This window comes from Diabrotica virgifera, chromosome 1, assembly GCF_917563875.1.
Source record: "Diabrotica virgifera virgifera chromosome 1, PGI_DIABVI_V3a".
Lineage (NCBI taxonomy): Eukaryota > Metazoa > Arthropoda > Insecta > Coleoptera > Chrysomelidae > Diabrotica > Diabrotica virgifera.
Window position 1 is genome coordinate 249,448,796 of NC_065443.1, and position 25,935 is coordinate 249,474,730.

A 25,935-nucleotide genomic window follows, 5' to 3' on the forward strand; every position below is an offset into this window, starting at 1 on the left:
TCGAACCTTCCGCGAACAACGATAATGACCTATTATCGATTTCAACTAAGTCTTATTTAGCATAGGCTAATGATCGAACCTTCCGCGAAAAACGATAATGGTACGCGCCATTCACTTTGTTTATTCTAAGCGCATTGTCCCGAGTTTCGTATGCTTCTTCTAATCACTTCTTAAAATTAAATATAACAATTTGTAGTATACAGGTTGTTCTAAATTTATATGCCCGTGGTTGAGAAAATTGAAAATATTTTATATTAAATTGAATTCTGTTTATAATTATCAAAATTTAATTTTCAGATCAAATAGAAATATAACAATATTTATAAATTTTCGAATCGTTAAAAATAATTTTAAAAATTATACAGGGTGGCAACCAAAAATAAACAAACCAAGACACGTTGAATGTTCGAGGAGCACTCCCAAAATCATGATTTGGGGGTGCTTCTCGTGCTTCTTTATTTCTAGTCCATCTTTATTGTGATTGTAGTGTAGACAGTTGTGTCTCAGATTAGCGAATCGACATACAAATTGTTCCTTTGTATTCCTCAACTCAATTCCAAGAAAAGTGTAATAAACTTCTCATCTTGAAATGAATGATTCATTATAACATGATTTCGTTTAACTCGAGGTTTTTCTTCGTGGTTGTTGGCAATTACACATTTTTACAAGAGAATTGTTTCTTCATAATATTAATGTTATATAATTTGACTAGAGTTAAGATAGCACGTGTTTTTAGCAAATGTAAAATTTTATAATGTAATCTTGTACTTACCCTTCCTTGTTTTTGAAGAGCAATCAACTCCCTCATGGTGAGCATTCTCTCTTCCACTCTAAATTCTTTCCACTGTTGCCCCAAGGCAAGGCAGGAGTCCCTGGTAACTCCGGGAAGTATGAGATCGTTTAAGGGTGGAGTTGCCATTACTTTTTCTGAAATCGATGGAATCACATATTAATTTAAATATTGTAAACAACCATTTAACTTTTTACTTTTTAAGTAGAGTGTATGGATATATTCTAAAAACTATCAGGGAAAACAAATCTCAACAAAGTGTGAGAACAACGAGCTGCTTTCAAAATGGTAGCATATGGCCAAGAATTATATCTTTAATCTAAAGATATAAAAAAAGAATACGACAGAGTGTCTCTAAATAAACTGTGGAAGGTAAGAGAGCACTCTACGGAGAATAAAATCTTTTGTATCGAAATCTTTTCCATTCTTTCGATAGTTTTTTTTACAGCTATTCTTCGCCTTATTTCATAAGTTCTGCAGTTATGTTGATTATGTTATCACTTTTTGTGGTTTTTGGTGATATACTCTTTCGGCTATTTTTCAATGTCTCATCTATTTCCATGTCTCTTATTATCTTATTCTCTTCTCTCTTTTTATTTCTCTTTTCACAATTACAAATTGACAATTATTTTCTTCACAAATAATATATATATATATATATATAAATTTCACTATTTTTGGGTATAGAAGTTTGACTTCTATACCCAAAAATAGTGAAATTCGTATTTCCTAATAAGTCAATTAAGATACTATTTGTATATATATTGTTATATTTCTATTTGATAGGAAAATTAAATTTTGATAATTATAAACAAAATTCAATTAAATATAAAATATTTTCAATTTTCTCAACCACGGGCATATGAATTTAAAACAACCTGTATACAACAAATTGTTATATGTAATTTTAAGAAGTGATTAGAATAAGCGTACGAAACTCGGAACAATGTGCTTAGAATAAACAAAGTGAATGACGCATACCATTATCGTTTCTTCGCGGAAGGTCGATCATTAGCCTATGCTAAATAAAACTCAGTGAAATAGATGATAGTTCATTATCGTTTTTCGCGGAAGGTTTCGATCATTAGCCTATGCTAAATAAGACTCATTTGAAAGAGAGAATAGGTCATTAAAATTTGTAAATAGTTAGAAAGTATTTTAGAATGGGAATTAAATATTTTCTTTTGAAATCCATTAAGCATATTTAGAAAGATTAAAAATTGGTTTTGAGGAATATTACGAATGAGAGTTGGTGGTGGAAGATTGATTTGTGAATTTGGAAGGGATATTTAGAAAGTAGGGGAATGAATGACAAAGTGAGATCAGAATGTTTTGAGCTGTCGAGAAGTGAAGTCGAGTAGTAGACGGTAGTGTACGGAGAGTGAGAAAGCCGGTGTAGTTCCGTGAGTGTGGAGTATCTATCGTGGAACGAGAAGTAGGCCAGGTCGAGAGTAAAAGAACCTCCTTGAGCCAAGAGTGTCCCGGTAGCTGATAGCAGTTTCGAGAAAGGTAGAACACAGCATCACGACAGACGCAGGAACGAGAGCTATTCGAGCTAGTTTTTCAAAGGAGAACATTACTGGAAGCCAGGACGAGGTTTGATCGCAGCCAAGGATAGCAGGAAACGGGTCTTGTGTGAGGACATTTTCAGTTCACCAGGAAAAGGTCAGTCTCATTTGTTTGGACATGAATGTATGGGTTTTTCGTATTAAATTCCACATAAAAAATTGAATAACATAATCAATAATATCAGAAAAGCTTCATCAAACTTAAATAGAGTTGTTCCTAATAACTCCTAATAGTTAAATGTTAATAAAAACTTTCAATTGAAAACCAAAAGGAAATAAGATTCCCATTTGTAAATGTTATGTTTAAGAATAATAAGAAATAGCAAATATTAAGCATTGATTGCCTTTTAAATAAAATAAAAAATATTTTGATTATAATTGTAACCCATATGTGTATTTTTTTTACTCTTTTCTTTTCTATCCCGATTAGGAACCATTAAGAAATATTTGAAGCCACGAAAGTAAGTAATTAATTTATAATTCGCCCTGAGATTGAAAACATATTGATATGTGATCTGGTTAATTAATTAGATTAGTATTAATACATTGATTAAATTAAGTGACATATAAGAATATTATCTCATATCAATAATCAAGATCACATCAACTGTCGTCCAACGTGGAAAGCATTGTAAAGTATTTCTAGTGGCAAATTTGAAGGATAGAAAGAGTAAAGCCGGTATTTGAAAATTTATATGCCTGTGGTAAAAAGTGAGATACTTACATTTGATAACATAAAATTTTAGATCTCTTTAGGTACAAATTTTACATAACTGATTTAATATTTTATTTTTACGATATTTACATTTGATATATTTATTGACAATTTATAATATTTGGGTGAGAAAAAGTCGTCTTGGTAACATACTAGTAAAATTTCATATTTGGCGGGGACAGTACTTCTTAAAAACAAATGTCTGTGACAAGAAGCCAAAGCAAAGACAACAAAAAACAAAAAGAACATTCAGACCAAGAAGATATTTTAGACACGACAATCATGGCATCAGAACAGCAAGAATTATCAGGAATAGATAAACTATTACAACTGATGCAACTCCAGTCACAAAAAATGGATAAAATGCAAGAAAATCAGGAAGAAATATCAAAAAAAATGGATGAATCACAACAAAAATGGAACAGAAAATGGATAAAGTGGAGAAAAAAATGGATGACAATCAACAGGAAACAAAACAAGCGATAGAAGAGAACAATAAGAAAATAGAGGAACGCATAGAAAAGTATGAAATGAAAATTAAAGATCACATGCAAAAACAAGAAATGAGAATGAAGGACCACATGAAAGAACAAGAAATGAAAATTCAAAATAAAATGAAGGAGTTAACGAATTGCCAAAAAAAAGAAATGGAAAGTTTGGAAAACAAGTTGCAAAACGCTATTCAAGCAGACATAGAAGAAGTGGAAAGAAAGATTGCGGAAATCAATACTCAACAGAATGTCGGAGAAAGAAGAGAAATGGTTATACATAGCACAGATGACGTGAAGATAAGGTTTGGCGGGGATGTAAGAAGATTACACCCAGTGCCGTTCATAAATAGCCTAAAAAAGAAAATACAGCACATCGGAAATTTCGAAACAGCAAAAGAAACTATCAGAAACCATCTCAAATATGAAGCAAGCCTATGGTTCGATAGTAAAGAAGAAGAATTCGGCAATTGGCAACAATTTGAACAAAAATTTTTGAATTATTTCTGGGGAAAAGTCCAACAATTGGAAATTAACAAGGAATTGCAAAATGGGAAATACAATGATAGGATGGGGGTATCAGAAAGGACATATGCTTTACAAATTTACAATAATGCAAAACATTTACAATATAATTACTCATCGGAACAATTAGTCGAACTGATTGCAAGACATTTCGAAGAAACGCTGGAAGACCATATCACATTGCAAAACTACAAAGACATAGATAGTCTATGCCAATTCTTACAAATAAGAGAATCACGTCTAAGAGAAAGAAAATCAAGAAGGTCGCGAGAAGATTACAGGCCCCGAGAAACACAAGATTACAGAGATAGAAATCAAAATAGGAGGGACTATACAAGACGAGATTTTAATCCCAGAAGGGAAAACGAAAATAGAGACAACGGAAGAGGAAATTATGAACAAAGAAATAGGCAATGGAATGAGGACAGAAATCGAGAATACCAGAATAGAAACACCACACGCTCAAATCAAGAAAACAGAAATAATGGTAGACAAAATGAACAGGGATATCGAGAAAACCGAAACAGATCCGACAGACCAAGAGAAAATAGAAGAGAAGTAAATAATACCCAGACAGATGAATATGACGGAGAGAGACATTATGACGAAAATATAAACAACGATGAGCAACCGGCGTCTTTTCACGACGGCGCTCACTAAAAACCAAAAATCAAACAGGAATCTTTTGTCACCCCAAGGAGTTTATTAAATTGGCAGGAAACAACGAAAAGAAAAATGGAGTTAATTTAAAATTTGTGGATGGATTTATCAACGAGAAACCAATTAAAATTATGATAGACACTGGATCTGAAATAACATTGGTCAACAGAAAACTAATAGAAGAAGTTAACTTAACAAATTTAATTTATAAAATACCTAGGGTAAATTTAGTGGGCGCAAACAAACGGACATTGGCAACTATAAATGAAGGCATACGAGTAATGGTACGACTGGGCAAGAATATGTATGCACTACAATGTGTAATAATGCCAAACATGTCACATGACATGATAGTAGGAGTGGACGAATTGGCAGAAAAACATGTAGTGATAGATTTTAAAAATAATACGATGAAACTAACAGAAGAAAAAGAAAAAGAACAGGACAAGGAACATGAGAAACAAAATACGGACGAATCAGGTAAAGAACAAACAGTGGAAATGAATTTGGCAGCGAAGCAAGGACAAAGAAAAAAAAGGAGAAAAGGTCAGAAAAAGATAAAAGAAAATGAAACCTGTGGCTCCTCAAAAGAAGAGTTGAGCCCAGAAGAAGAAAATTTGAGAGTATCAGAAACAAAGGAAACCTGGGATTCCTCAAAAGAAGAGACGGGCTCAGGAGAAGAAGAAATAAAGCTAAAAAATGAAAGTGAAAAGAATATGATTGAAACAGTGGTATTTGAAGAGGAGGTATATGCAAACGAGGATGCAGAATGCACGGTAAACATGTGTGAAGAATCTGAGAAAAAAGACAGAAAATTGATATGTGGAGAAGGGAAAGAAAAAGAATTGCGGATGATGTTAAGAAACTACGAAAATTTGATCAATGAGGAAAACAGAGTGGCTAAAAAGTACGAACATTCATTTGAGGTGAAAAACTTGGGAAATTTTCGATCAAAGACTTACCCGATTCCATACAAGTATCGACAAGAGGTGAAAGAAGAAATAAATAAAATGTTGGAAGATCAAATCATCGAAAGATGTGATTCACCGTATGTTAACCCGATTGTGATAGTAAAGAAAAGCAGTGGAGAATTGAGATTATGTTTAGATGCCAGGAATATCAACCAGCACACTGTATCACAATATGAATCACCTCTAAACATCGAGGCCATTTTTGGAAGAATCACGGGGTCACACATATTTTCGAAAATTGACTTAAAACACAGTTTTTGGTTGATACCGTTAGCTGAAAAGTGTAGAAACTACACCGCTTTTTCTATTGATGGTATTGTCTACCGGTTTAAGGTAGTGCCGTTTGGATTGCAAAGTGCTTGTGCTGCACTCGTCCGAGCTCTACATACCATTTTGAATCGCCACGAAGATTTCATAGTTCATTATATCGATGATTTATTAATTTTTTCACAAGATACTCAGAGTCATCTGAAACACATAGAAATAATTCTGGAAGAATTGGACACAGCGGGATTGAAATTAAACATTGAAAAATGTCAATTTTTTCAAAAAGAAGTCATTTATTTGGGTTTTCAATTGGACACCAAAACAGTAAGATTAGCCGAAGACAGAGTCAAGCTCATAGATGAATACCCAAGACCAACGAATTTGAAAACATTGAGAGGTTTTCTTGGCACGATTAATTATTTTAAAAAACTGATTCCCGATTTGAGCCAAAAGGAAATCCCTCTGATAAAGTTGCTTAAAAAAGGAATAAAATGGAATTGGAAAGAAGAACAGGAGGAAGCTTTCAAAACATTAAAACGAGAATTCGCAAAAGGAACGAAAATATACCACCCCATTTACAATTTACCTTTTATACTCCGAACTGATGCGTCCATACAAAAATTTGCAGGAGTTTTGTCTCAAATACAAAACGACCAAGAAGTGCCGATATGTTTTATATCTCGAGTGACTAAAACACATGAGAGAAAATATAGTGTTACAGAATTGGAGTTTGCCAGTGTACTATATTGCGTAAACAAATTGAGGTTTTACTTATTGGGAGCAAAATTCACAATCGAAACAGACCATGCAGCTTTAGTACATATCATGAAGAATAGATTAGTAAATAATAGAATACATAGAGGCATTCTATTATTACAGGAGTATGATTTTGAGTTCCGGTATATAAAAGGAAAAGACAACATAATAGCCGACGCTCTAACACGGGATGAGGATACGGGAAAAAAGGAAACAATTACTCTACAGGTGGGACTAAATAGATTAATACAAGAAGAAGGGATATATTCGTTAAATGAGATAAGGACAAACCAAGAAGACCTAGAGGAAAGAGAGAAAAGAAGAGCGGAAGTAGAAAATGACATATATTTTAAGAGAATAGACGGAAAGGAACTATATTTAGTGACACAGACATTGGCCGAAAAGATAATAAAGAAATTACATGAGGACAATGGGCATATCGGTAGCAGAAAAGTTTGGCTCGTTTTTAGGGAAAATTACATCAGCCGACAGGATTACCGCATTGCAAAGGAAATTACCCAGAAGTGCGATGTATGTCAAAAATATAAGAGTCGGTATTTCAAAAACGAAAATGTTGCCAAAAATATTGAAGCCCGAAACAAACTAGACATTGTAGCAATAGATATGTTAAGCGATCTAATTATGACCACTAAAAGGAACAAACATATTCTGGTAATGGTGGATGTGTTTTCAAAATACGTAAAATTATATAGTTGCCGCACCACAAAGGGGGAGGAAATATTAAGAAAAATCGACAATTTTATAGCCATAGTAGGAACACCAAAAAAGATCCTACTGGACAATGCAACGTATTTCCGAAATGATCGTTTCAAGGGACAACTTCGAGAACGAGGAATAGAGACAAATTTTGTCAGCATCAGGCATCCACAGAGTAATCCTTCGGAACGATTCATACAGGAAGTGACGAAATTTCTTCGCATTGCAACAGATGGTCAACATCGCCACTGGGACAGGAAAATGGCGGAAATAGAAAGGTATCTAAATACAATTCCGAGCACAGTAACAAAAGAGACCCCAGAATACATCATGAAGGGTGTACTGCCGATAAGGCCATGGGAAGACCAAGAGCCAAAAGAATATCAACAGGTGATTGAAACCGTACAGAGAAGATTACGGCGAAGCAACGAAAAATATATCCAAAGACAGGAATAAAATAGAAAAAGAAGACCAGTGACTTTCCAAAAGGGTGAAAAAGTACTCGTGAGGGCATTACGAGTATCAAATCTTCCTGGGGGCATTTGCGCAAAGTTGATGCCTGTTTTCGAAGGCCCTTACATCGTGAATAATGAAAATGGGATAAATAGTTATGAGTTGAGGCACAGGAACTCGGAAAAGATCCGAGGAATTTATAATATTCACGATGTATACAAATATCACGAATAAAAGACAGAATTACATGAAGTAGATAGTAAGTTAGGATATAAGACGTAGATTAAAGTAAGGAAATATACAGGGAGTTGGTTTTGCCTCGAGAAAATTTATTTAAAAATGCAGATAAATTTTATCGAATACAAGGCGGGGATTTGTTATATTTCTATTTGATAGGAAAATTAAATTTTGATAATTATAAACAAAATTCAATTAAATATAAAATATTTTCAATTTTCTCAACCACGGGCATATGAATTTAAAACAACCTGTATACAACAAATTGTTATATGTAATTTTAAGAAGTGATTAGAATAAGCGTACGAAACTCGGAACAATGTGCTTAGAATAAACAAAGTGAATGACGCATACCATTATCGTTTCTTCGCGGAAGGTCGATCATTAGCCTATGCTAAATAAAACTCAGTGAAATAGATGATAGTTCATTATCGTTTTTCGCGGAAGGTTTCGATCATTAGCCTATGCTAAATAAGACTCATTTGAAAGAGAGAATAGGTCATTAAAATTTGTAAATAGTTAGAAAGTATTTTAGAATGGGAATTAAATATTTTCTTTTGAAATCCATTAAGCATATTTAGAAAGATTAAAAATTGGTTTTGAGGAATATTACGAATGAGAGTTGGTGGTGGAAGATTGATTTGTGAATTTGGAAGGGATATTTAGAAAGTAGGGGAATGAATGACAAAGTGAGATCAGAATGTTTTGAGCTGTCGAGAAGTGAAGTCGAGTAGTAGACGGTAGTGTACGGAGAGTGAGAAAGCCGGTGTAGTTCCGTGAGTGTGGAGTATCTATCGTGGAACGAGAAGTAGGCCAGGTCGAGAGTAAAAGAACCTCCTTGAGCCAAGAGTGTCCCGGTAGCTGATAGCAGTTTCGAGAAAGGTAGAACACAGCATCACGACAGACGCAGGAACGAGAGCTATTCGAGCTAGTTTTTCAAAGGAGAACATTACTGGAAGCCAGGACGAGGTTTGATCGCAGCCAAGGATAGCAGGAAACGGGTCTTGTGTGAGGACATTTTCAGTTCACCAGGAAAAGGTCAGTCTCATTTGTTTGGACATGAATGTATGGGTTTTTCGTATTAAATTCCACATAAAAAATTGAATAACATAATCAATAATATCAGAAAAGCTTCATCAAACTTAAATAGAGTTGTTCCTAATAACTCCTAATAGTTAAATGTTAATAAAAACTTTCAATTGAAAACCAAAAGGAAATAAGATTCCCATTTGTAAATGTTATGTTTAAGAATAATAAGAAATAGCAAATATTAAGCATTGATTGCCTTTTAAATAAAATAAAAAATATTTTGATTATAATTGTAACCCATATGTGTATTTTTTTACTCTTTTCTTTTCTATCCCGATTAGGAACCATTAAGAAATATTTGAAGCCACGAAAGTAAGTAATTAATTTATAATTCGCCCTGAGATTGAAAACATATTGATATGTGATCTGGTTAATTAATTAGATTAGTATTAATACATTGATTAAATTAAGTGACATATAAGAATATTATCTCATATCAATAATCAAGATCACATCAATATGTATATATATATGTATATATATATATATATATATATATATATATATATATATATATATATATATATATATATATATATATATATATATATATATATATATATATGTTCGGAAAGGTTTCCGCGGTTAATACAATGAAACTTAAAGCTAAAATCAATATCAACAAAAGAATTAATATTAAAATTAAACTCACCAGGCTTCCGGGTTGAACCGCGTCGTTGGTTTCTAGGCCGAGCTTTCGCCGTCCTCTCTGACGTGATCTTCAGGGCTTCCGGGGTCTCAGTCTCCTGAGGCTCCAGACACTACACTCACTACTCACTACTTCACTACTCACTGCAATACTGTTGTTGCTGACGCTGGGGCGGTCATTTATACCGTGGACTGATGTGACTGACGTGGCTGTCGATGACGTGGAGGAGTGGGAATTAGCGCGAAGACTATTTGGAGTGGCGCGAAGATTTTTGACGGCGGGAATTGTATTTGTAGATGGAGCGGACGATGTTTTCTTTAGGAGGGGTCTCCAAGTCGAAGGTAAACGGATGCCGTCATCTCTTTTATTGAGACAACTTGGCCGTTTTTCGATTTCTATGGCTTCTCGGATAATCCTTTGTTTATAGAAGCGGATGGGGGCTATGGTTCTGGAGTTTTCAAAGTCAATTTTGTGACCTGTATGAAGATGGTGTTGGCCTAGGGCTGAAACTGAATCGGAATTGCGAACAGATATGGAATGTTCATAAATCCTATTTTGGATTCTACGATTGGTTTGTCCTATGTAAGATCGGGGGCAGTCTGCACAAGGAATTTCATAAACTCCGTGTTGTTCATTTGGAATGTTGTCTTTGACGGATCGGACAAGAGATGAAAGTTTTTGTTGGGGGATAATCTTCATACAGGTCACAAAATTGACTTTGAAAACTCCAGAACCATAGCCCCCATCCGCTTCTATAAACAAAGGATTATCCGAGAAGCCATAGAAATCGAAAAACGGCCAAGTTGTCTCAATAAAAGAGATGACGGCATCCGTTTACCTTCGACTTGGAGACCCCTCCTAAAGAAAACATCGTCCGCTCCATCTACAAATACAATTCCCGCCGTCAAAAATCTTAGCGCCACTCCAAATAGTCTTCGCGCTAATTCCCACTCCGCCACGTCATCGACAGCCACGTCAGTCACATCAGTCCACGGTATAAATGACCGCCCCAGCGTCAGCAACAACAGTATTGCAGTGAGTAGTGAAGTAGTGAGTAGTGAGTGTAGTGTCTGGAGCCTCAGGAGACTGAGACCCCGGAAGCCCTGAAGATGACGTCAGAGAGGACGTCGAAAGCTCGGCCTAGAAACCAACGACGCGGTTCAACCCGGAAGCCTGGTGAGTTTAATTTTAATATTAATTCTTTTGTTGATATTGATTTTAGCTTTAAGTTTCATATATATATATATATATATATATATATATATATATATATATATATATATATATATATATATATATATATATATATATAAGAAATACTGGATATTAGTGACTGTCAATATCAACAAACAAGTGGTTTATTAGGGTTGCAGTCAGAAGTTTGGCCAGGATATCAAAGAAACACTCTTTTGACTTTTTGTCTAGCTTTCGGGGTTGTTTGACCCCTTTATCAAGACTCTGTAATATAAAACAAAAATGTAAGTATTTTAAAATATTACATTGTTTTAGTAAACCTACTAGTCGTTGAGATTATTAAAGAGAAGCTTGATGATGCTCAACATTTCAAATTAACACAAATATTGAAAACAGAAAACAAAGGACACAATACATTTTAAATTTTTTTTGAATAATTAGCAGAAATACAATAATTATTCTGTCATGTTAACCTACTGATAATGTAAGTCAAAAACTCTGACACATAGAGAACAGAAAGAAGAAACAATCAAATTAAAAGTATCAAATAAAAAAGTAATTAAGTGTTATGATTATTGTGGTTCTTTTTTAAAACATCAGAGGCCCATACAAGGTGTGTTCAAATTCACTAACTGTACTTAAGAGTATGCAACTCATTATACGTCCATGTGTGTTTTGTAAAACAAACAAGTATTTTTATGTTTTGGTTTTTAGTGTTGCGCAAGTAGATAACAATATATGTTGCTAAGTTTTTCTATATCTGATTTTTTATTTATACATGAGTTGCTAGATTTTATGCAACACATTTCCACAAAAACGCGTTTACAGTGGTTTGTTTCCCTTGCCAAAATACAGGAACCCTCGAAATTGAACTCATGTTTGAATGTTATAGCATGTTCTGTTAGTGCACATGCATTTATTTTGTTAACTTTTATGTCACTACGGTGACTGATGGCTCTACTATGGAAATTACGAGATGTTTCGCCAATGTACACGTTGTTACAATTGAAACAAGGTATAGAATATACAACATTCGAAGATTCCTGCATAGTGAAGGGATCCTTAGTTTTTGTGTATAACATAGACACCGTTTTCACATTCCTTGTTGCGATTTTTAAGCCATTCACATTTTTGAAAATGTTGAATAGCTATATATATATATGTATATATATATATATATATATTATATACAGGGTGTCCCAAAAGTAGTGGAACGGTCGAATATTTCGCGAACTAAACATCGGATAGAAAAACTGAAAAATACGTGTTCAATCATTTTCAAAAATCTATCAAATGACACCAAACACCAACCCCCACTACACCTCCTGGAGGTGGGGTGGAGGGTAACTTTAAAATCTCAAATGGAAACCCCTAGTTTTTCTTACAGATTTGGATTCGTTACGTAAAAGTAAGCAACTTTTATTGAAGACATTTTTCGAACTGTGGATAGATGGCGCTATAATTGAGAAAAACGATTTATCCTGATACCATAGGTAAATTATAGAAAAGGTCTAATATCTCGAGAAATACACTTCCAAATGAGAAAACAAAAAAAAGGTTTTTAATACTTTTCGAAAACCTATCGAATAACACTAAACATGAGCTTTGGCCATTTTGTTCTTGAATATCTTTGTTAGCGAGAGAAGCAATTTCCAAACTCCAACGATTTGTCAGCAACGTTTTCAAATTATGTATTTATAGCCCTTGGCCAATTCCTGTATTTGTCTTTTGTTGTACACGTAAAATCAGCTGATTCTTTTAGTATTAAATGGAGCTGTTCATCGCAACATAGTTTTAGGTACGACCCAAGTGCAACGCGATTATACGAGTAGGAGAACTTAAGGTTTTTTTAAAACTATTATATACATATAAAACTAAAGACTAAGTAGTTTCGTGTTGCAACGAAATTGAAAATGGTTATTCATTTTTGATTTACATGTTTACTCTGATTGGAGTACAAAGTGAACCATTCTCGTTGGAACTTTACCGCGCTGAGCAGATGGGACGTGAATTATAAATTGAAAAATTCCCCCATTTTCCTTAGTCTCAGCATCCGTTATGGCTCGCAAATTTAAGAAGCCTCGGAGGTGTAACCAGAGAAGGTTCCCATTATTTTCAATCTGGTAGGATATGGAGCAATATTTTTGGTGTTGTTTTATGTGTTATTAGGCTGAAAACTTAGTCTTTTGCTAGCAGTTGCCGCTAGGGCATCCCTGCAATTTCGTTCGTTGCAATTCGTGACTGCACGTCGGGGTTTGTCCTAGCTGGTCAGAGAAAGCAGCATATGTGCCTCCTGATGAGAGACTAATAAGTTTCGAAACCGGTAGAGGGGCTTGCAGCGCTCTCTGATTGGACTAGAATATGATGCGGCTGTAGTTTCGCGTTGAAACGAAATTGAAAATGGTTATTCACTTTTGACATATAAAACTCTTGGAGCACTTGAAATCGTCAAAATTTGTGGGTCTTAAAATATGCTTTAAAGCAATCTTATTATTATTTACCATTGTTCTATACTAAATAAGAAATATAGAGAGGGTTCGCATTCTTCCGCTATATGCATAGTTTATACCCTCTCCCTTATGGTTTTTTAAGTAAGAATTACCTAAATTAACGTAAATGTAAAATGGTATACCTACATCTTTCATTTTGTCGAAGACTTATGTCCCTTAACATTTAATTTGGGGACAGCGTTTTTGGATCCATTACACAGGCTGTAAGGGTTTGCGATTCAGAAACGTAATTATTACTGGAACCGCCACGGTTTTTTGCTTGCAAATTCTGTTATGTCGTTTAAGATGATACCGTCATTTGCTGATAGTCTAGCTAGAAGGCTTACAAGACATAATCAATAAAGTTACAGAAGTCAGCAGTCAGTTATGGACTGAATCCTAATACATATTAAGAAACCTAAATATATAAGGATAAAGAAAGATAACGCATCAGTTGAACGGCTAGAAAAAATCGTAAACAAATAAGTTTAAACATGCAAATTTTCTATGAGGATATTAATCTGGTGAGCAATATCAATGATAAATAAAATAAATAATAAAATAAGGCTACTTAGATGATATGTATTTCCCGTGTTGTCTCTTTACATGTTCGTTTTGTTCGTTTCATGTCTTGTCAATTTATTTTTGTTAGTTTCTCATTTTATCGTCCTATATTTTTTTGCGTGAAATATTACTGTTGTCATATTTCTATTCAAACATTTTAATGTCAGAATACGGTTTTTTTAGAGCAGAAGTAGTAAACTTCTGATGGTTGATAGTGTTTTGTTGTTTCATTTTTGAGATTTTTGAAACTGTTGCTATTACTGCTCAATGATGAATTCCTATACGAAATTTGCTTAGATTGACTCCCGTTTGCATGTCACCCATATAAAGATATTTATTTTGGTTTTAGTTTTTTTTATTTGAGTTAAGTCATTCAGGTTCATTTTAGTGTTTTTCAACTTTCTGTAATTTCGATACTAGGTATATCAATGTTTATCCTCTCTCATAACTGTTACTTTTTTCCTACTGCTGTTACAGAAAAAATCATTTATGTTCTTACTTTTGTAATAAAGTCACATAATATAATGATTTTTTTATTTTTTAGGATTAGTTTAATGACTGCTTAGAATTTTCCTATCCTTTCATCTTCAAGATCCTTTGGGACATAGACTTGTTCAATTCCATATTATAATAACTACTTAAGTATAACACACACTCCATGATTACTAATATTCTGTTTGTAATTTTTATTAACTCCTCTGCAACCAGCTAACATATTTTTAAAAACCCTAACATGAAGTAATAGGTAAGTAGATGAACAACACAGCCATCACTATAGGTATAGGGAAAACAATGTGTTAGAGAGAGAGGTATGTGATGTCACAGCTGATATAGGAAAGTATGTGTGTTAGAGAGAGAAACATGGTATCTCTGCTGCTAGTGGTCCGATTTTAACGTACGACGGCTCGTTGGAATGGGCGGGAGATAACGAATACAAAAAAACATGGCGGCATAGTGCCAAAAGGGCGCTTTCCGATGTGACGACGTCCGATGGGGCGCGTTCCGATGTGACGGCGTTCTAGCGCTGGTCGATCGGTGCGCGATACCAGATGTGCGATCGGTACCTTAATTTTTCGCGGAACGCGAAGCAGATGCGCGGTCGGTACCTTAAGTTTTTCGCGGATCTCGTAGATACGAAGCGCGCGGCTGGTAATTTTGGAATTTAAATAAAACAACAACATAATGCAATTTTTTATTAAAAGAACTTAAAAGGAACACAGGCGGCGCAGCGGTGCGCGATACCAGATGTGCGATCGGTACCTTAATTTTTCGCTTTGCGCGAACCAGAGGCGCGGTCGGTACCTTAATTTTTTCGAGGAAGGATCTCGTAGATACGAAGCGCGCGGCTGGTAATTTTGTAATTTAAATAAAACAACAACATAATACAATTTTTTATTAAAAGAACTTAAAAGGAACACAGCAATCTTTATTCGTATATAGTTACAATTTTGTTTAACAAAGTTTTTAATTGTTTTAATAGACCGTCTTCAGGGCAGGGTATCCCAAAAAGCCCCCAACTGAACGTTCCTGCTGCTACAACTTTACGTGTGTATTCGCTGTACTTATAATAGGTATTGTTTTGAAAAAAGTAAATAAACCCATCCGTGTACCGGAATGCTGATGTTATTTTATTTGGTATTCCGGGGAAGAGATCATTTATTGGGCCGCGGTTTAAGACATCTCCAGCTTCATTAAATTCAATGTATGAATTATCATTGTACAATAAATATGTTTGACCGCTGTTTGTTTGAAATAAGGCATTTATTTTGGTTCTCGTAGGTATAGAAGGAAACATAAAACTTTTTTGAAGTTGTAAATTAGGGAAAGATGCGTCGTAATACCGATTATTGCTTACAGTTATTAAGTGTCCCTCGGAATTCTGAAAAACATGTGAAACTTGCGTAAACCTCAACTCTTTAGGGAGATAATCAGTAATTAATTCTGGATGTTGTGGAAGACGCATCTCATTTAAATCAAACTTCCATAAATATTTGTCAGACCCAACGTACATGCGATAATTTGGAAACTGTGGAGATGTAGCTAGAAACATGAAATCGGGATACTGAAGTAGACAGATGTTTTTTATTGCAGGTGTTGTCGGCAAATAGATCCTATTTTTCGAAAGTGTTGTTTGCGTAACTGGGGCTGTTGACATCGATGTGGGGGCTTCTGTTTGTCCATATAGCCTGCTCATTGCCTTTTTATCATCATCACCAAAACTTGTCACATCTTGTTGATACCAAGGATACATAATAGACGAATCGCTATTACTATGTTCTAGTCCAAGGGTATGACCAATTTCATGCAGTAGGACAGCCAAAAAATTGGCTTCACCATCAGGAGCTCTGCCATTTCCTGCATACCACCGTTCATTGGCATCAAGATGGATTTCGATGCAATCGTTTACGCCAGGATAGTATGCGTGGGCTAATACTTTTCCAGGACCATCGAAATTAAATGGGCATTTAGAGGTTCCTTGACAACTTGCTCGAAAACTATGATTATTTGACACCACAGTTATAGTAATATCCGGCTTTGAAGAAGGTATTATTACTCGTTTAAACTTTAAATTAGATATTTTCTCCCATCTAACGAAAGCGTCTTCAGCAAGATGTATATAAACTGGATTACTAACAGCTTGAGGAAAATACCAACTTAATGTCGTTTTATTCCACTTCGAATGAATTGCATAGTTATTGTCGCCAACAGAACATCGAGGCTTATTCATCATCATATTCATAGTATCATTATTTAATGTTCCGGTCACCGGAAGATTGTATCTTTCTTGAAATTCAACTAAGGCCATATCTATACTAGAAATAGCATTACTTGATGTATTTAGATATCCAAATCGTTTAAGAAAAGAACTAGCATACTCCAGAGTGCTATTCTCTGCATACACAGATACAGAGAGCAACAATAAGACATGTAAACAGACAAGCATCTCGATTTATACTAAACCCAAAATTTTTTGGTAAAGTTATTTAAGAAAATATTTGAAGTAAAAATCGTTGAAAATAATTAAAATTGATAATTCACATATCGCATAGGAAATAGCGGTTGAAGGTCTAATCACATTACTATGCAATTCTTCGTTATCATACCGCATTTTGTTATTGAGCTATATTTCTTATCATGTGCAGAGAAAATGTTGGAATTTTTCAATGATTTTACAATGATAAAACTGAATATAATTTTGCGCACGCAAACATTCTACAACACGTCATAGGGTGAGGCACGCAACCATATAAATTTCAAAATGCACCTCAGGACGGTCTATTCCATAGTCTATTCCCTACTGTTAGTGTGCGCTCGTTGTGGTTCAACTAGTTTTCAAAGGTAAGTGTTCTCTTAATTATTCTTTATTAAATATTTTCGATGTTTCTTGTTTGATTTTGAATAAAACTTAATGTTTTCTGCTCCGCCATTTATAAAATCTCTTCATTCCAGCTGAGATTTATTATTTCGACATTAAATAATTGTCTAACTATCGTCATTTTGAATGACATTTATTTTTTATTTTCTCGTAATTATTCGTTTTTAAATCTTTTCGGTTTTTCAAGTTTTTGGTCAGCTATTTATAAAATTCCTTCATTCCAGATGAGATTTATTATTTTAGCACCTGATTGTCTACAAAAAGACCTCATGCCAACATTTTGAATGACAATTAATCTTTTTTATTTTCTCATAATTATTCTTTGTTAAATCTGTTCGGTTTTTCTTGTTTGTTTTTATTAATGTTTTCTGCTCTGCTATTTATCCCTTCATTCCAGATGGGATTTATTATTTCGACATTTGATTTTCTACAAAAAAAAAAAAAAAACCCTTGATGTTAGCATGCTGAATGCCAAGTATTCGTCATTCTTTGTAATTATTCTTTGTTAATTTTTAGTCATGGATGCGTGTGGTAGAAAAGTACTCGATGTCGTTGAAGCAATTAGAAACCTGAAATGGGTTTTTATTGACAATGCGGATAAGTTTGAGTACGAAGCCGAGCGAGCTGTTATAAGAACAAGAAGGTACACGGTAGAAGAGTGTAACGAAGAAGCTACCAAATACCACAAGGGAGCAAGAATATGTGAAGACTATCTCTCTGACGTAATATGCATGTGTTGCTTTTTAAAAAAAATAAAAAATCTAGGGCTGACTGATTTCTTAAATGACCTAAAAGATGTTCTACCTACTGAAGATGAAGGGGTAGATACTGTAAATACATGTAGATATAATTAATAAATAATATATTTTATTTTGTAGTTTTCATTTCAAAACAACATATCGTTAAAATTGGAGGAATTTATGAAAAAGATCAAGGAACTAAAGGAAAAAATAAAACAATTTGAAGATAAACAAATAATGTTTAAGTCTTTTAGTAAACTGCACTTAAGGTCACCCATAAGTAAACCGTACACTATGTAATTGTTGTTTTAATAAATTATTATAATACTAATTGACTCTTTTATTTATTTATAATTAAGAAATAAAACAAAAAATAATATAATATATTTTTATTTTTGCATTAAAAAAGTATCATACAACCAAAATACATTAGATAAAGCACAAATACATTTTTCACTATTATGATAAAAACAAGCAGGTTCCTTAACTTCTAATGTTGGTTGTACATCCAATTCGTATAAAGGAATAGCAATGTATTTTTTTTAAATAATTTTTCTTTTCCATGATAAGGATATCGTTCAGAATTAAGGAACATACGAATATTTGTTAAATTGCAGTGATCAAATTTACTCATATCTTTCAGCATTTTTCCTTTTCGACCATCATGGAAAGCTACTACAATATGACGAGGACTTTCTAATTTTATAGTTGTTTTTACTGGCCAAGTATGACGTGTTGAATTATTTAAAGTGAGATATTCAATTAATTCCCAACTTCTAAATTTTATAGGTAGTTCCGTATTATTACGAACTATTTTGTTTAGCCGCAATTGTTCGCTAATATTAGGTAAAATATGAGGTACATTCCAATAAAGTTTATTAATTTCAATTTTTGGTTTTTCTGTTTCATCTGTAGCAATAATAGCATCAATATCATCTTTTTCTCGTATCAAGACTAATTCCTGTCTCATATTAATGATAATTCTTTGAAAATCTTCAACAGGAAACATAGAATAGTAAAACTAGTCAGATCATGGAATGGGCGATATGGTGCTAAAAATTTAATTTCTAGTGCCCGGTTTCATAGCAGAAAAATATTCAATGACAATTTAGTAGCTATAGAACTGATTAAATCAGATCTAGTTTTTAATAAACCCTTGTACATTGGCATGACTGTTTTAGATATATCAAAATTATGTATGTACCAATTTCATTACGACTATATGCTTCCAAAATTGGGCGCAGATAAATGTAATTTAATGTATATGGATACCGATAGCTTTATTTATGAACTGTACTGTCATGATGCATATGAGGAAGTAATAAAACAAGATCTATCAAAATTTGATACATCCGATTACGCTGTAGATAATATCTATAATATTCCTCGAGTAAATAAAAAAGTTTTAGGAGTAATGAAGGATGAAAATAAAGGAGAAATTATGACAAAATTTGTGGGATTACGATCAAAAATGTATACTTTTAAAGTTCAATCTGGTCGAATCACTAAAAAAGCAAAAGGGACTAAATAAAATATAGTAAAAAATGTTATAAAATTCGATGATTATGTAAACTGTTTAAATGATTTTAAGGAACAAACTGCTACTCGACACTCCATTCGGTCATATAGCCATAACGTTTATAGTATAGAACAAACAAAAATTGCGCTAAGTCCTTATGACGATAAAAGATATTTAATTCCAAATAGTTTTAGAACCCTACCATTGGGACGTTACAGTATTTTAGAATAGATTTTTTTTTGTAGATGAATGTTCCATCATTGACCGACCTGTCTATCAAAAAAATCTGTGAAACAACAGTATCAGCATCATATTTCATCGAGCAGTCCCCCTTGCCGTGGACATTAACAAAAATAATATTAAAAAAATTTCCTTTATATAAATGGGAAACGATGATAAGCAGTGCTAAAAATGATCCTATTCCTTCATATAAAGGAATAGAATTTATTGCTTGCTCTAAACACATACCGTCACATTTAAGAAATGTCGTATTAGGAAAGTCAGATTGGGGGAGTATATTTGAAGATGATGTAGATGAATGTTCCATCATTGACCGACCTGTCTATCAAAAAAATCTGTGAAACAACAGTATCAGCATCATATTTCATCGAGCAGTCCCCCTTGCCGTGGACATTAACAAAAATAATATTAAAAAAATTTCCTTTATATAAATGGGAAACGATGATAAGCAGTGCTAAAAATGATCCTATTCCTTCATATAAAGGAATAGAATTTATTGCTTGCTCTAAACACATACCGTCACATTTAAGAAATGTCGTATTAGGAAAGTCAGATTGGGGGAGTATATTTGAAGATGAACACTCCAGTTATTGTGTATGGGCTAATGGATATTATCTTAAGCAGCATCGCCTAAACGTATGTAAATCATGTTTTTTTGCATTCAAAAATGCTCATGAGACCTTAAATAAATTTTTACTGGTGCGTTACGACCATACTCACGAAGTTTATGATGCTGATGATATCGTTGAATGCATATATCAGCAACCATATTATTGGTGCAATAGTTGTTTTACTCACGTTTTATTCGATTTAAAAGATTACGAGTCTTGCGTTAATGCATTACATGAAATGCCTAGAAATAACAGGTTTGATGATTCTGAACCAGAAGTCTGAAGTAGGCAGTAATATTGATTCTTTTGAGACGAATGATAGTGTCGAATATCCATAAGCTACTATCTCTCTTTCTCTCTTTTTTTGTAAATAATAAAGATAATATAATGTTATTTTTCTTTCTGTATTTTATTCTATAATAAAGATATATGTAAACATTTTTATTTGTTTTATTATGAGCACTTCCCTCATATGAGGCGCTCAAAGCAACAGTGACCTAATCCACATCCCACAATTTTACCAAAACCCTTTTATTACATTAAAGTTATCCATTAAGAGATGGCTTTAACGTAATAAGAGTGTTTTCGTAAAAATGTGGGGCGTGGGTTAGACCACTGTTGCTCTGAGCGCCTTATCATCACATCATAATAAAAATCTTATACTTTTTATGATAAAACGTTACGTTTTATGTGAATCTTATATGTTTTACGATAAAACGTCACGTTTTAGGTGAAATAAAACTCCAAATTTGCAATTTTTATCATTTATTTAAATCATTAATTACCTTAATTTTATAAAAATAAATGAACTCCCTAAGAGCATTGTTTGTCATATCATCTGGCATTATAGAACAAAAAGCATACAATATTTGCAAGGGGTTTAAACTATCTGAAGTATTTTTACAAAAATCTAAAACATTATAATAATATTCACAAAAGTTCAAATTTTCTAACAACTGCATACGAGGCGATAGCACACTAGTGTTAAGTTCAACAATTTGCTTCACTTCTTCTTCATCCATATAGTACTCCACACCATGCTTCTTAACAATAATGAATTTACAATCATCGTAAACTATCGGGGTAACAGTGCAGTATTCTTCGCATGGAAAAGTTGGGTGCATGAGGTCATCAGTTGATTGGAAAAAATCAATTAGTTGTTGTGTGATGATTGAAATAAAGGAATACCATTCGTATGCGCTGAGTGATATTCTGGTAGGTTTATATTGTTGAGATAAAATCACTGCAGGCGAAAATGATCTTGCAGGGCTTATACCACATTGTACTTCATAGCCCGATAACGTGTATTTTGTTGCAAGCAGGTAGAAAACTTCTGATTTGGCGGCAGCCTCATAATTTTCCAAAGCTCTATCTAATTCTTGATTATAGTCTTCGTTGCTAGGCATATCGATGCTAAATTCACAACCACCTGAGGAATACCCACTATCTTGAGAGCCACCTGAAGAATACCCACTATCTTGAGAGCTCATGTTCACTTTTACTGACATTGATACTGAAGCATGAGTTCTTTTATATTCCCCTACTCCTTGTGGTAAAAACAACCTCTTTGCAAAAAATGTATTGCTATGCGGCGGATTAAAAGATAGATCCTCCTAAACTACGTCATTAACGTTAATCCAGCTGTTATGTTTGCTGTCCATACCGAGCCATTTCACATACATCTTATTGCCTTTTCGTCTAAGTACTTTTTCAACCAAGTAAATGTCAGGGTTTAATGTTTTCTGTAATTCTTCTTCGTAAAACCCCCCGCTAATCGGTATACCGTGCATGTCTTCAAGCAAATACGTTATAGGATTTGTTATCTTAACTTTTACAATTTTAAATAATTCCGTTGTCCAATTGGGCGTGTAGGCCTTTTCAAATAAATGTTTTGTCTTTGAGACACGCACAATGTCACCAATTTTAAATTTTCTTGGACCAGCCATTTTTAAATGACTATAACTCTTGTTTAAAATAGCTTTTTCGTTGGATTTGTTGACCTGAGATGGTTTGTATCCCGTTTTACTGTGCCTTGTATTGTTGTATTCCTCGGTAATTACAGGTAGAGCTTCTAACCATTTGTATGATCCATGTAAACTGAAATACTTGTACAACTTTGCTTTTAACGTTCTAATGACTCTTTCACAAATGGCGGCTTTTTTAATCGTGTAGGTGCTGTAATGATTAATTTCGTGTTTTTTCATTAAATTTTGAAATTTTCTGTTGTAAAATTCTGTTCCCTGATCGGATTGGAGGTTCTTCGGAAGTCGTCGAGTATGGGCGAGAATATCCGAAAATGCTTGAGTAATTTCCTCGCCAGTCTTGGTCTTTAGAGGGCGTGTCCACACATATTTTGAAAAACAATCAATTACGACTAGTATTAGTTTAAAATTTTTATTTTGGTGTGCGTAAGGACGCATTTCGGCCAAATCCATTTGCCACAAGTCATCGATTCCTTTGATTATTGTTCGTCGACGAGGATAGATTTTTCGTGCTGGTTTATGCAATTCGTTCACCACCTGTTCCTTTTCTGTAGACATTTTCTTATTAACGACTTCCAGCATCTACATCTACAACATGTGTGCGCAATAGATCAATATTATGTACTATACCCTGTAATGTTTGCTCCACTTGTTTTAACCTCTGTTCCATCTTCATATCGTGCATCGTATGGTTTGCAAGTGTTTCTGCAGCTTCTTTTATGCTTTTATCCGTATCCTTTTTTAGTGTATTCACATCATCTTTGATTATTTTTTTCAATTTTTGCTCGAGAAGTGGAACTGTGGTTTTATGAAGCTCTTCTCTTACTTGATTTAGTTCGATCGCTAAATGTGGAACTGTGGTTTTATGAATTTCTTTTCGTACTTCGTTTAGTCCGACGGCTAAATCCTGTATATCATTAGTTTTTTGTTGCACGACCTCATTTATATTGTTCTCCGTATCCTTTTTTAGTGTATTCATAGCATCTGCGATTATTTTTTGTAGCTTTTGCTCGAGCAGTGGAACTTCTTTTCTTACTTCGTTTAGTCCGATTGTTAAATCTTTTATATTAATGGATTTTTGATCTAATATCGCATCATGGGCTTTAATTATTGGAAAGTATACGCTACGCATCTCATTTATTAGATTATCAACGTATTTTTTCGTTGCAGCATCACTATATTCTGATGGGTCCTTAACATTACAAATTTTCACATTTTCGGCATTAATGTTTCCGGCAGGAGTATGTGGAAATTTAACTCGTACTGCCTTTTGGGTGATACTGTTACGAGAGTGATGACCGAATTTGTCGACACTCATAATGGAAATGATACCATCATTCTCAGTTACTCTATTATATTGGCTTCTTTTAGTTCATTGATGATAGCCACGATTTCATTGTCGTGAGATGTGTTGCCGGCGTCTTTCGAAGCCACCAAGAGTTTAAGGCGATCAACTAACTCATTGACGTCATCCCAATAAATATACTCTAAGGGTGCAGCGTTGTATGTTAAACGAGAGTCATCCAACCCCGTTCCTTTGACCGTAGATGAAGATGCTGACCGAGCTGTTTTCGTTCTGTGGTCGAGTTCTTTTTGTGAACGAGTTGCATGCTTTTTCATTGTTGCATCAGATGGTTTGAATAGAGGTTTAATAATAGCATGGTATTTTTCTCCGCTGGAACCTTTAAGGCGTCCTAAGGTATCCAGATGAATCTCTGTGTTAATCAGCAGTGTTTTATACTTTTGTAAATCCTCATCATTATACTGTTCTGGGTTTGGGTTGGCATAAAATAAAAGGTGATATAGGCCTGGCGTACCACTTAACCTACGTTCTTCAAAATCCTGTTCTCGAATTATTACTATGTCTCCAGTGTTTTTGTCAAAGTTTATTCGACGTTTTCCCAATATCCAGCCACTAATACTATCGTAAAATGGACCATAGTTTTTATCGATTTTATCGTCTTTTATCAAATATTCTTTTATGTACTTGTGACTTATTGGAGGATAGTGGTCGATATATTCGTCTGTGGCGTCCATCGGAATCTCGTTAGAACCGGAGATTGGCTCTTGAATGTTTTCATCAGATGCCTCGGGTGCATCAAGAAATACATCCTCATCCTCCTCCTTTTTCACCTCTTCTTTTTTAACATGTGCAAACTTGTTAGTGATAGTATGATGTAACGTTTTTGATGATTGAGCAATATCCTTGAGAGGCTTCGAGATTGGTTTAAAAAGTTTATTTAGTGACTCATCTTGCTCTGTTCTACCTAACTTCAATGCCAAATATTTTTTGCGAATTGATCTAGCCAATTCGGTAACTTTCTTCTTGCGAAGGGCAATGGCGACCGTATCATCTGACATTTTGCTGGCGACTAAACAAACAACTTACAATTTTATATATTTATCAAATCCTTTGCGATATCGCCCATTGTTGAGAGCAAAATCTTTCATAATTACCACAGTATCATACCTATCTCTCCAACATTCTGAACACATTTTTTTAAATTCATCAAATGACATGTCTGGCGATACGTGTTCATCAAATATATGTTTCAAATTTATCTCATCTTGCTTGAACAGTACAATCATGTTACAATTGTCTCTTATTAGCTGCTTCGGTATTTTTGAATATGTTTGGCATAAGTAAGCGGCATCGATATCTTTATGTCTGCACATGGAATAATACTCGCGAATCTTGTGTTGGCCATCACATGCGACATCGTCAAATAAAAACACAGAGTTTGGTTGAGCTTTGTTGGGATCAATAATTTCTTCATTGTCTTTAAATGGAAAATACCCAACACCATTGACTTGCGCTATTGCATCCCGCAATAGTTGGTATTTCGGTTGAAAGAGTGATTTTGAATAAACATAGACATTTTTAAACTTGACGCCATTTGGACTAAATAAAAGTGATAGTATGGCGTTAGTTTTTCCACATCCACTTGGGCCACAAATAATTGCTCTGAATGAGTTTGGTAATAATTTTCCATGTTTACTGTTGGTCGCTTTCTGTACAATGTCTAGATTATCAATTGGTAGCGTCTGCTCTTGTTGAATGACCCTCATCGTGTGTCAAGCATAGTAAAAAGATGAACAATATATTACCAATGTCACCACATGCATGATCATCAGTCCAATGTTGGTGTTCAAAGGGGAAGGTGTTTTGAACTCTCTAATTAATAAACTTCCAGTTGAGCTTCATATTCCTGGTTATCAGTATTGTGGACCTGGAACAAAACTAAAAAACGTCTTGCACGCGGAGATCCAGGAATTAATCCTTTAGACGCAGCTTGTAAACAACACGATATCGCTTATTCGCATCATACATCTCT

The 25,935-nt window shown here is 34.1% G+C and overlaps 1 protein-coding gene across 7 annotated transcripts in view; it reads right to left on the minus strand.

The window, feature by feature from the left end:
* Nucleotides 1-25,935, minus strand: part of LOC114329566 (branched-chain-amino-acid aminotransferase, cytosolic) — a 201,529-nt gene that overhangs the window by 15,848 nt on the left and 159,746 nt on the right. For all 7 annotated transcript variants that reach the window (XM_050648471.1, XM_050648477.1, XM_050648478.1 and 4 more), the window contains one exon: nucleotides 773-927. In XM_050648471.1, coding sequence (XP_050504428.1) covers nucleotides 773-927 — 155 coding nt within the window. The remainder of the gene's footprint in view (nucleotides 1-772; nucleotides 928-25,935) is intronic.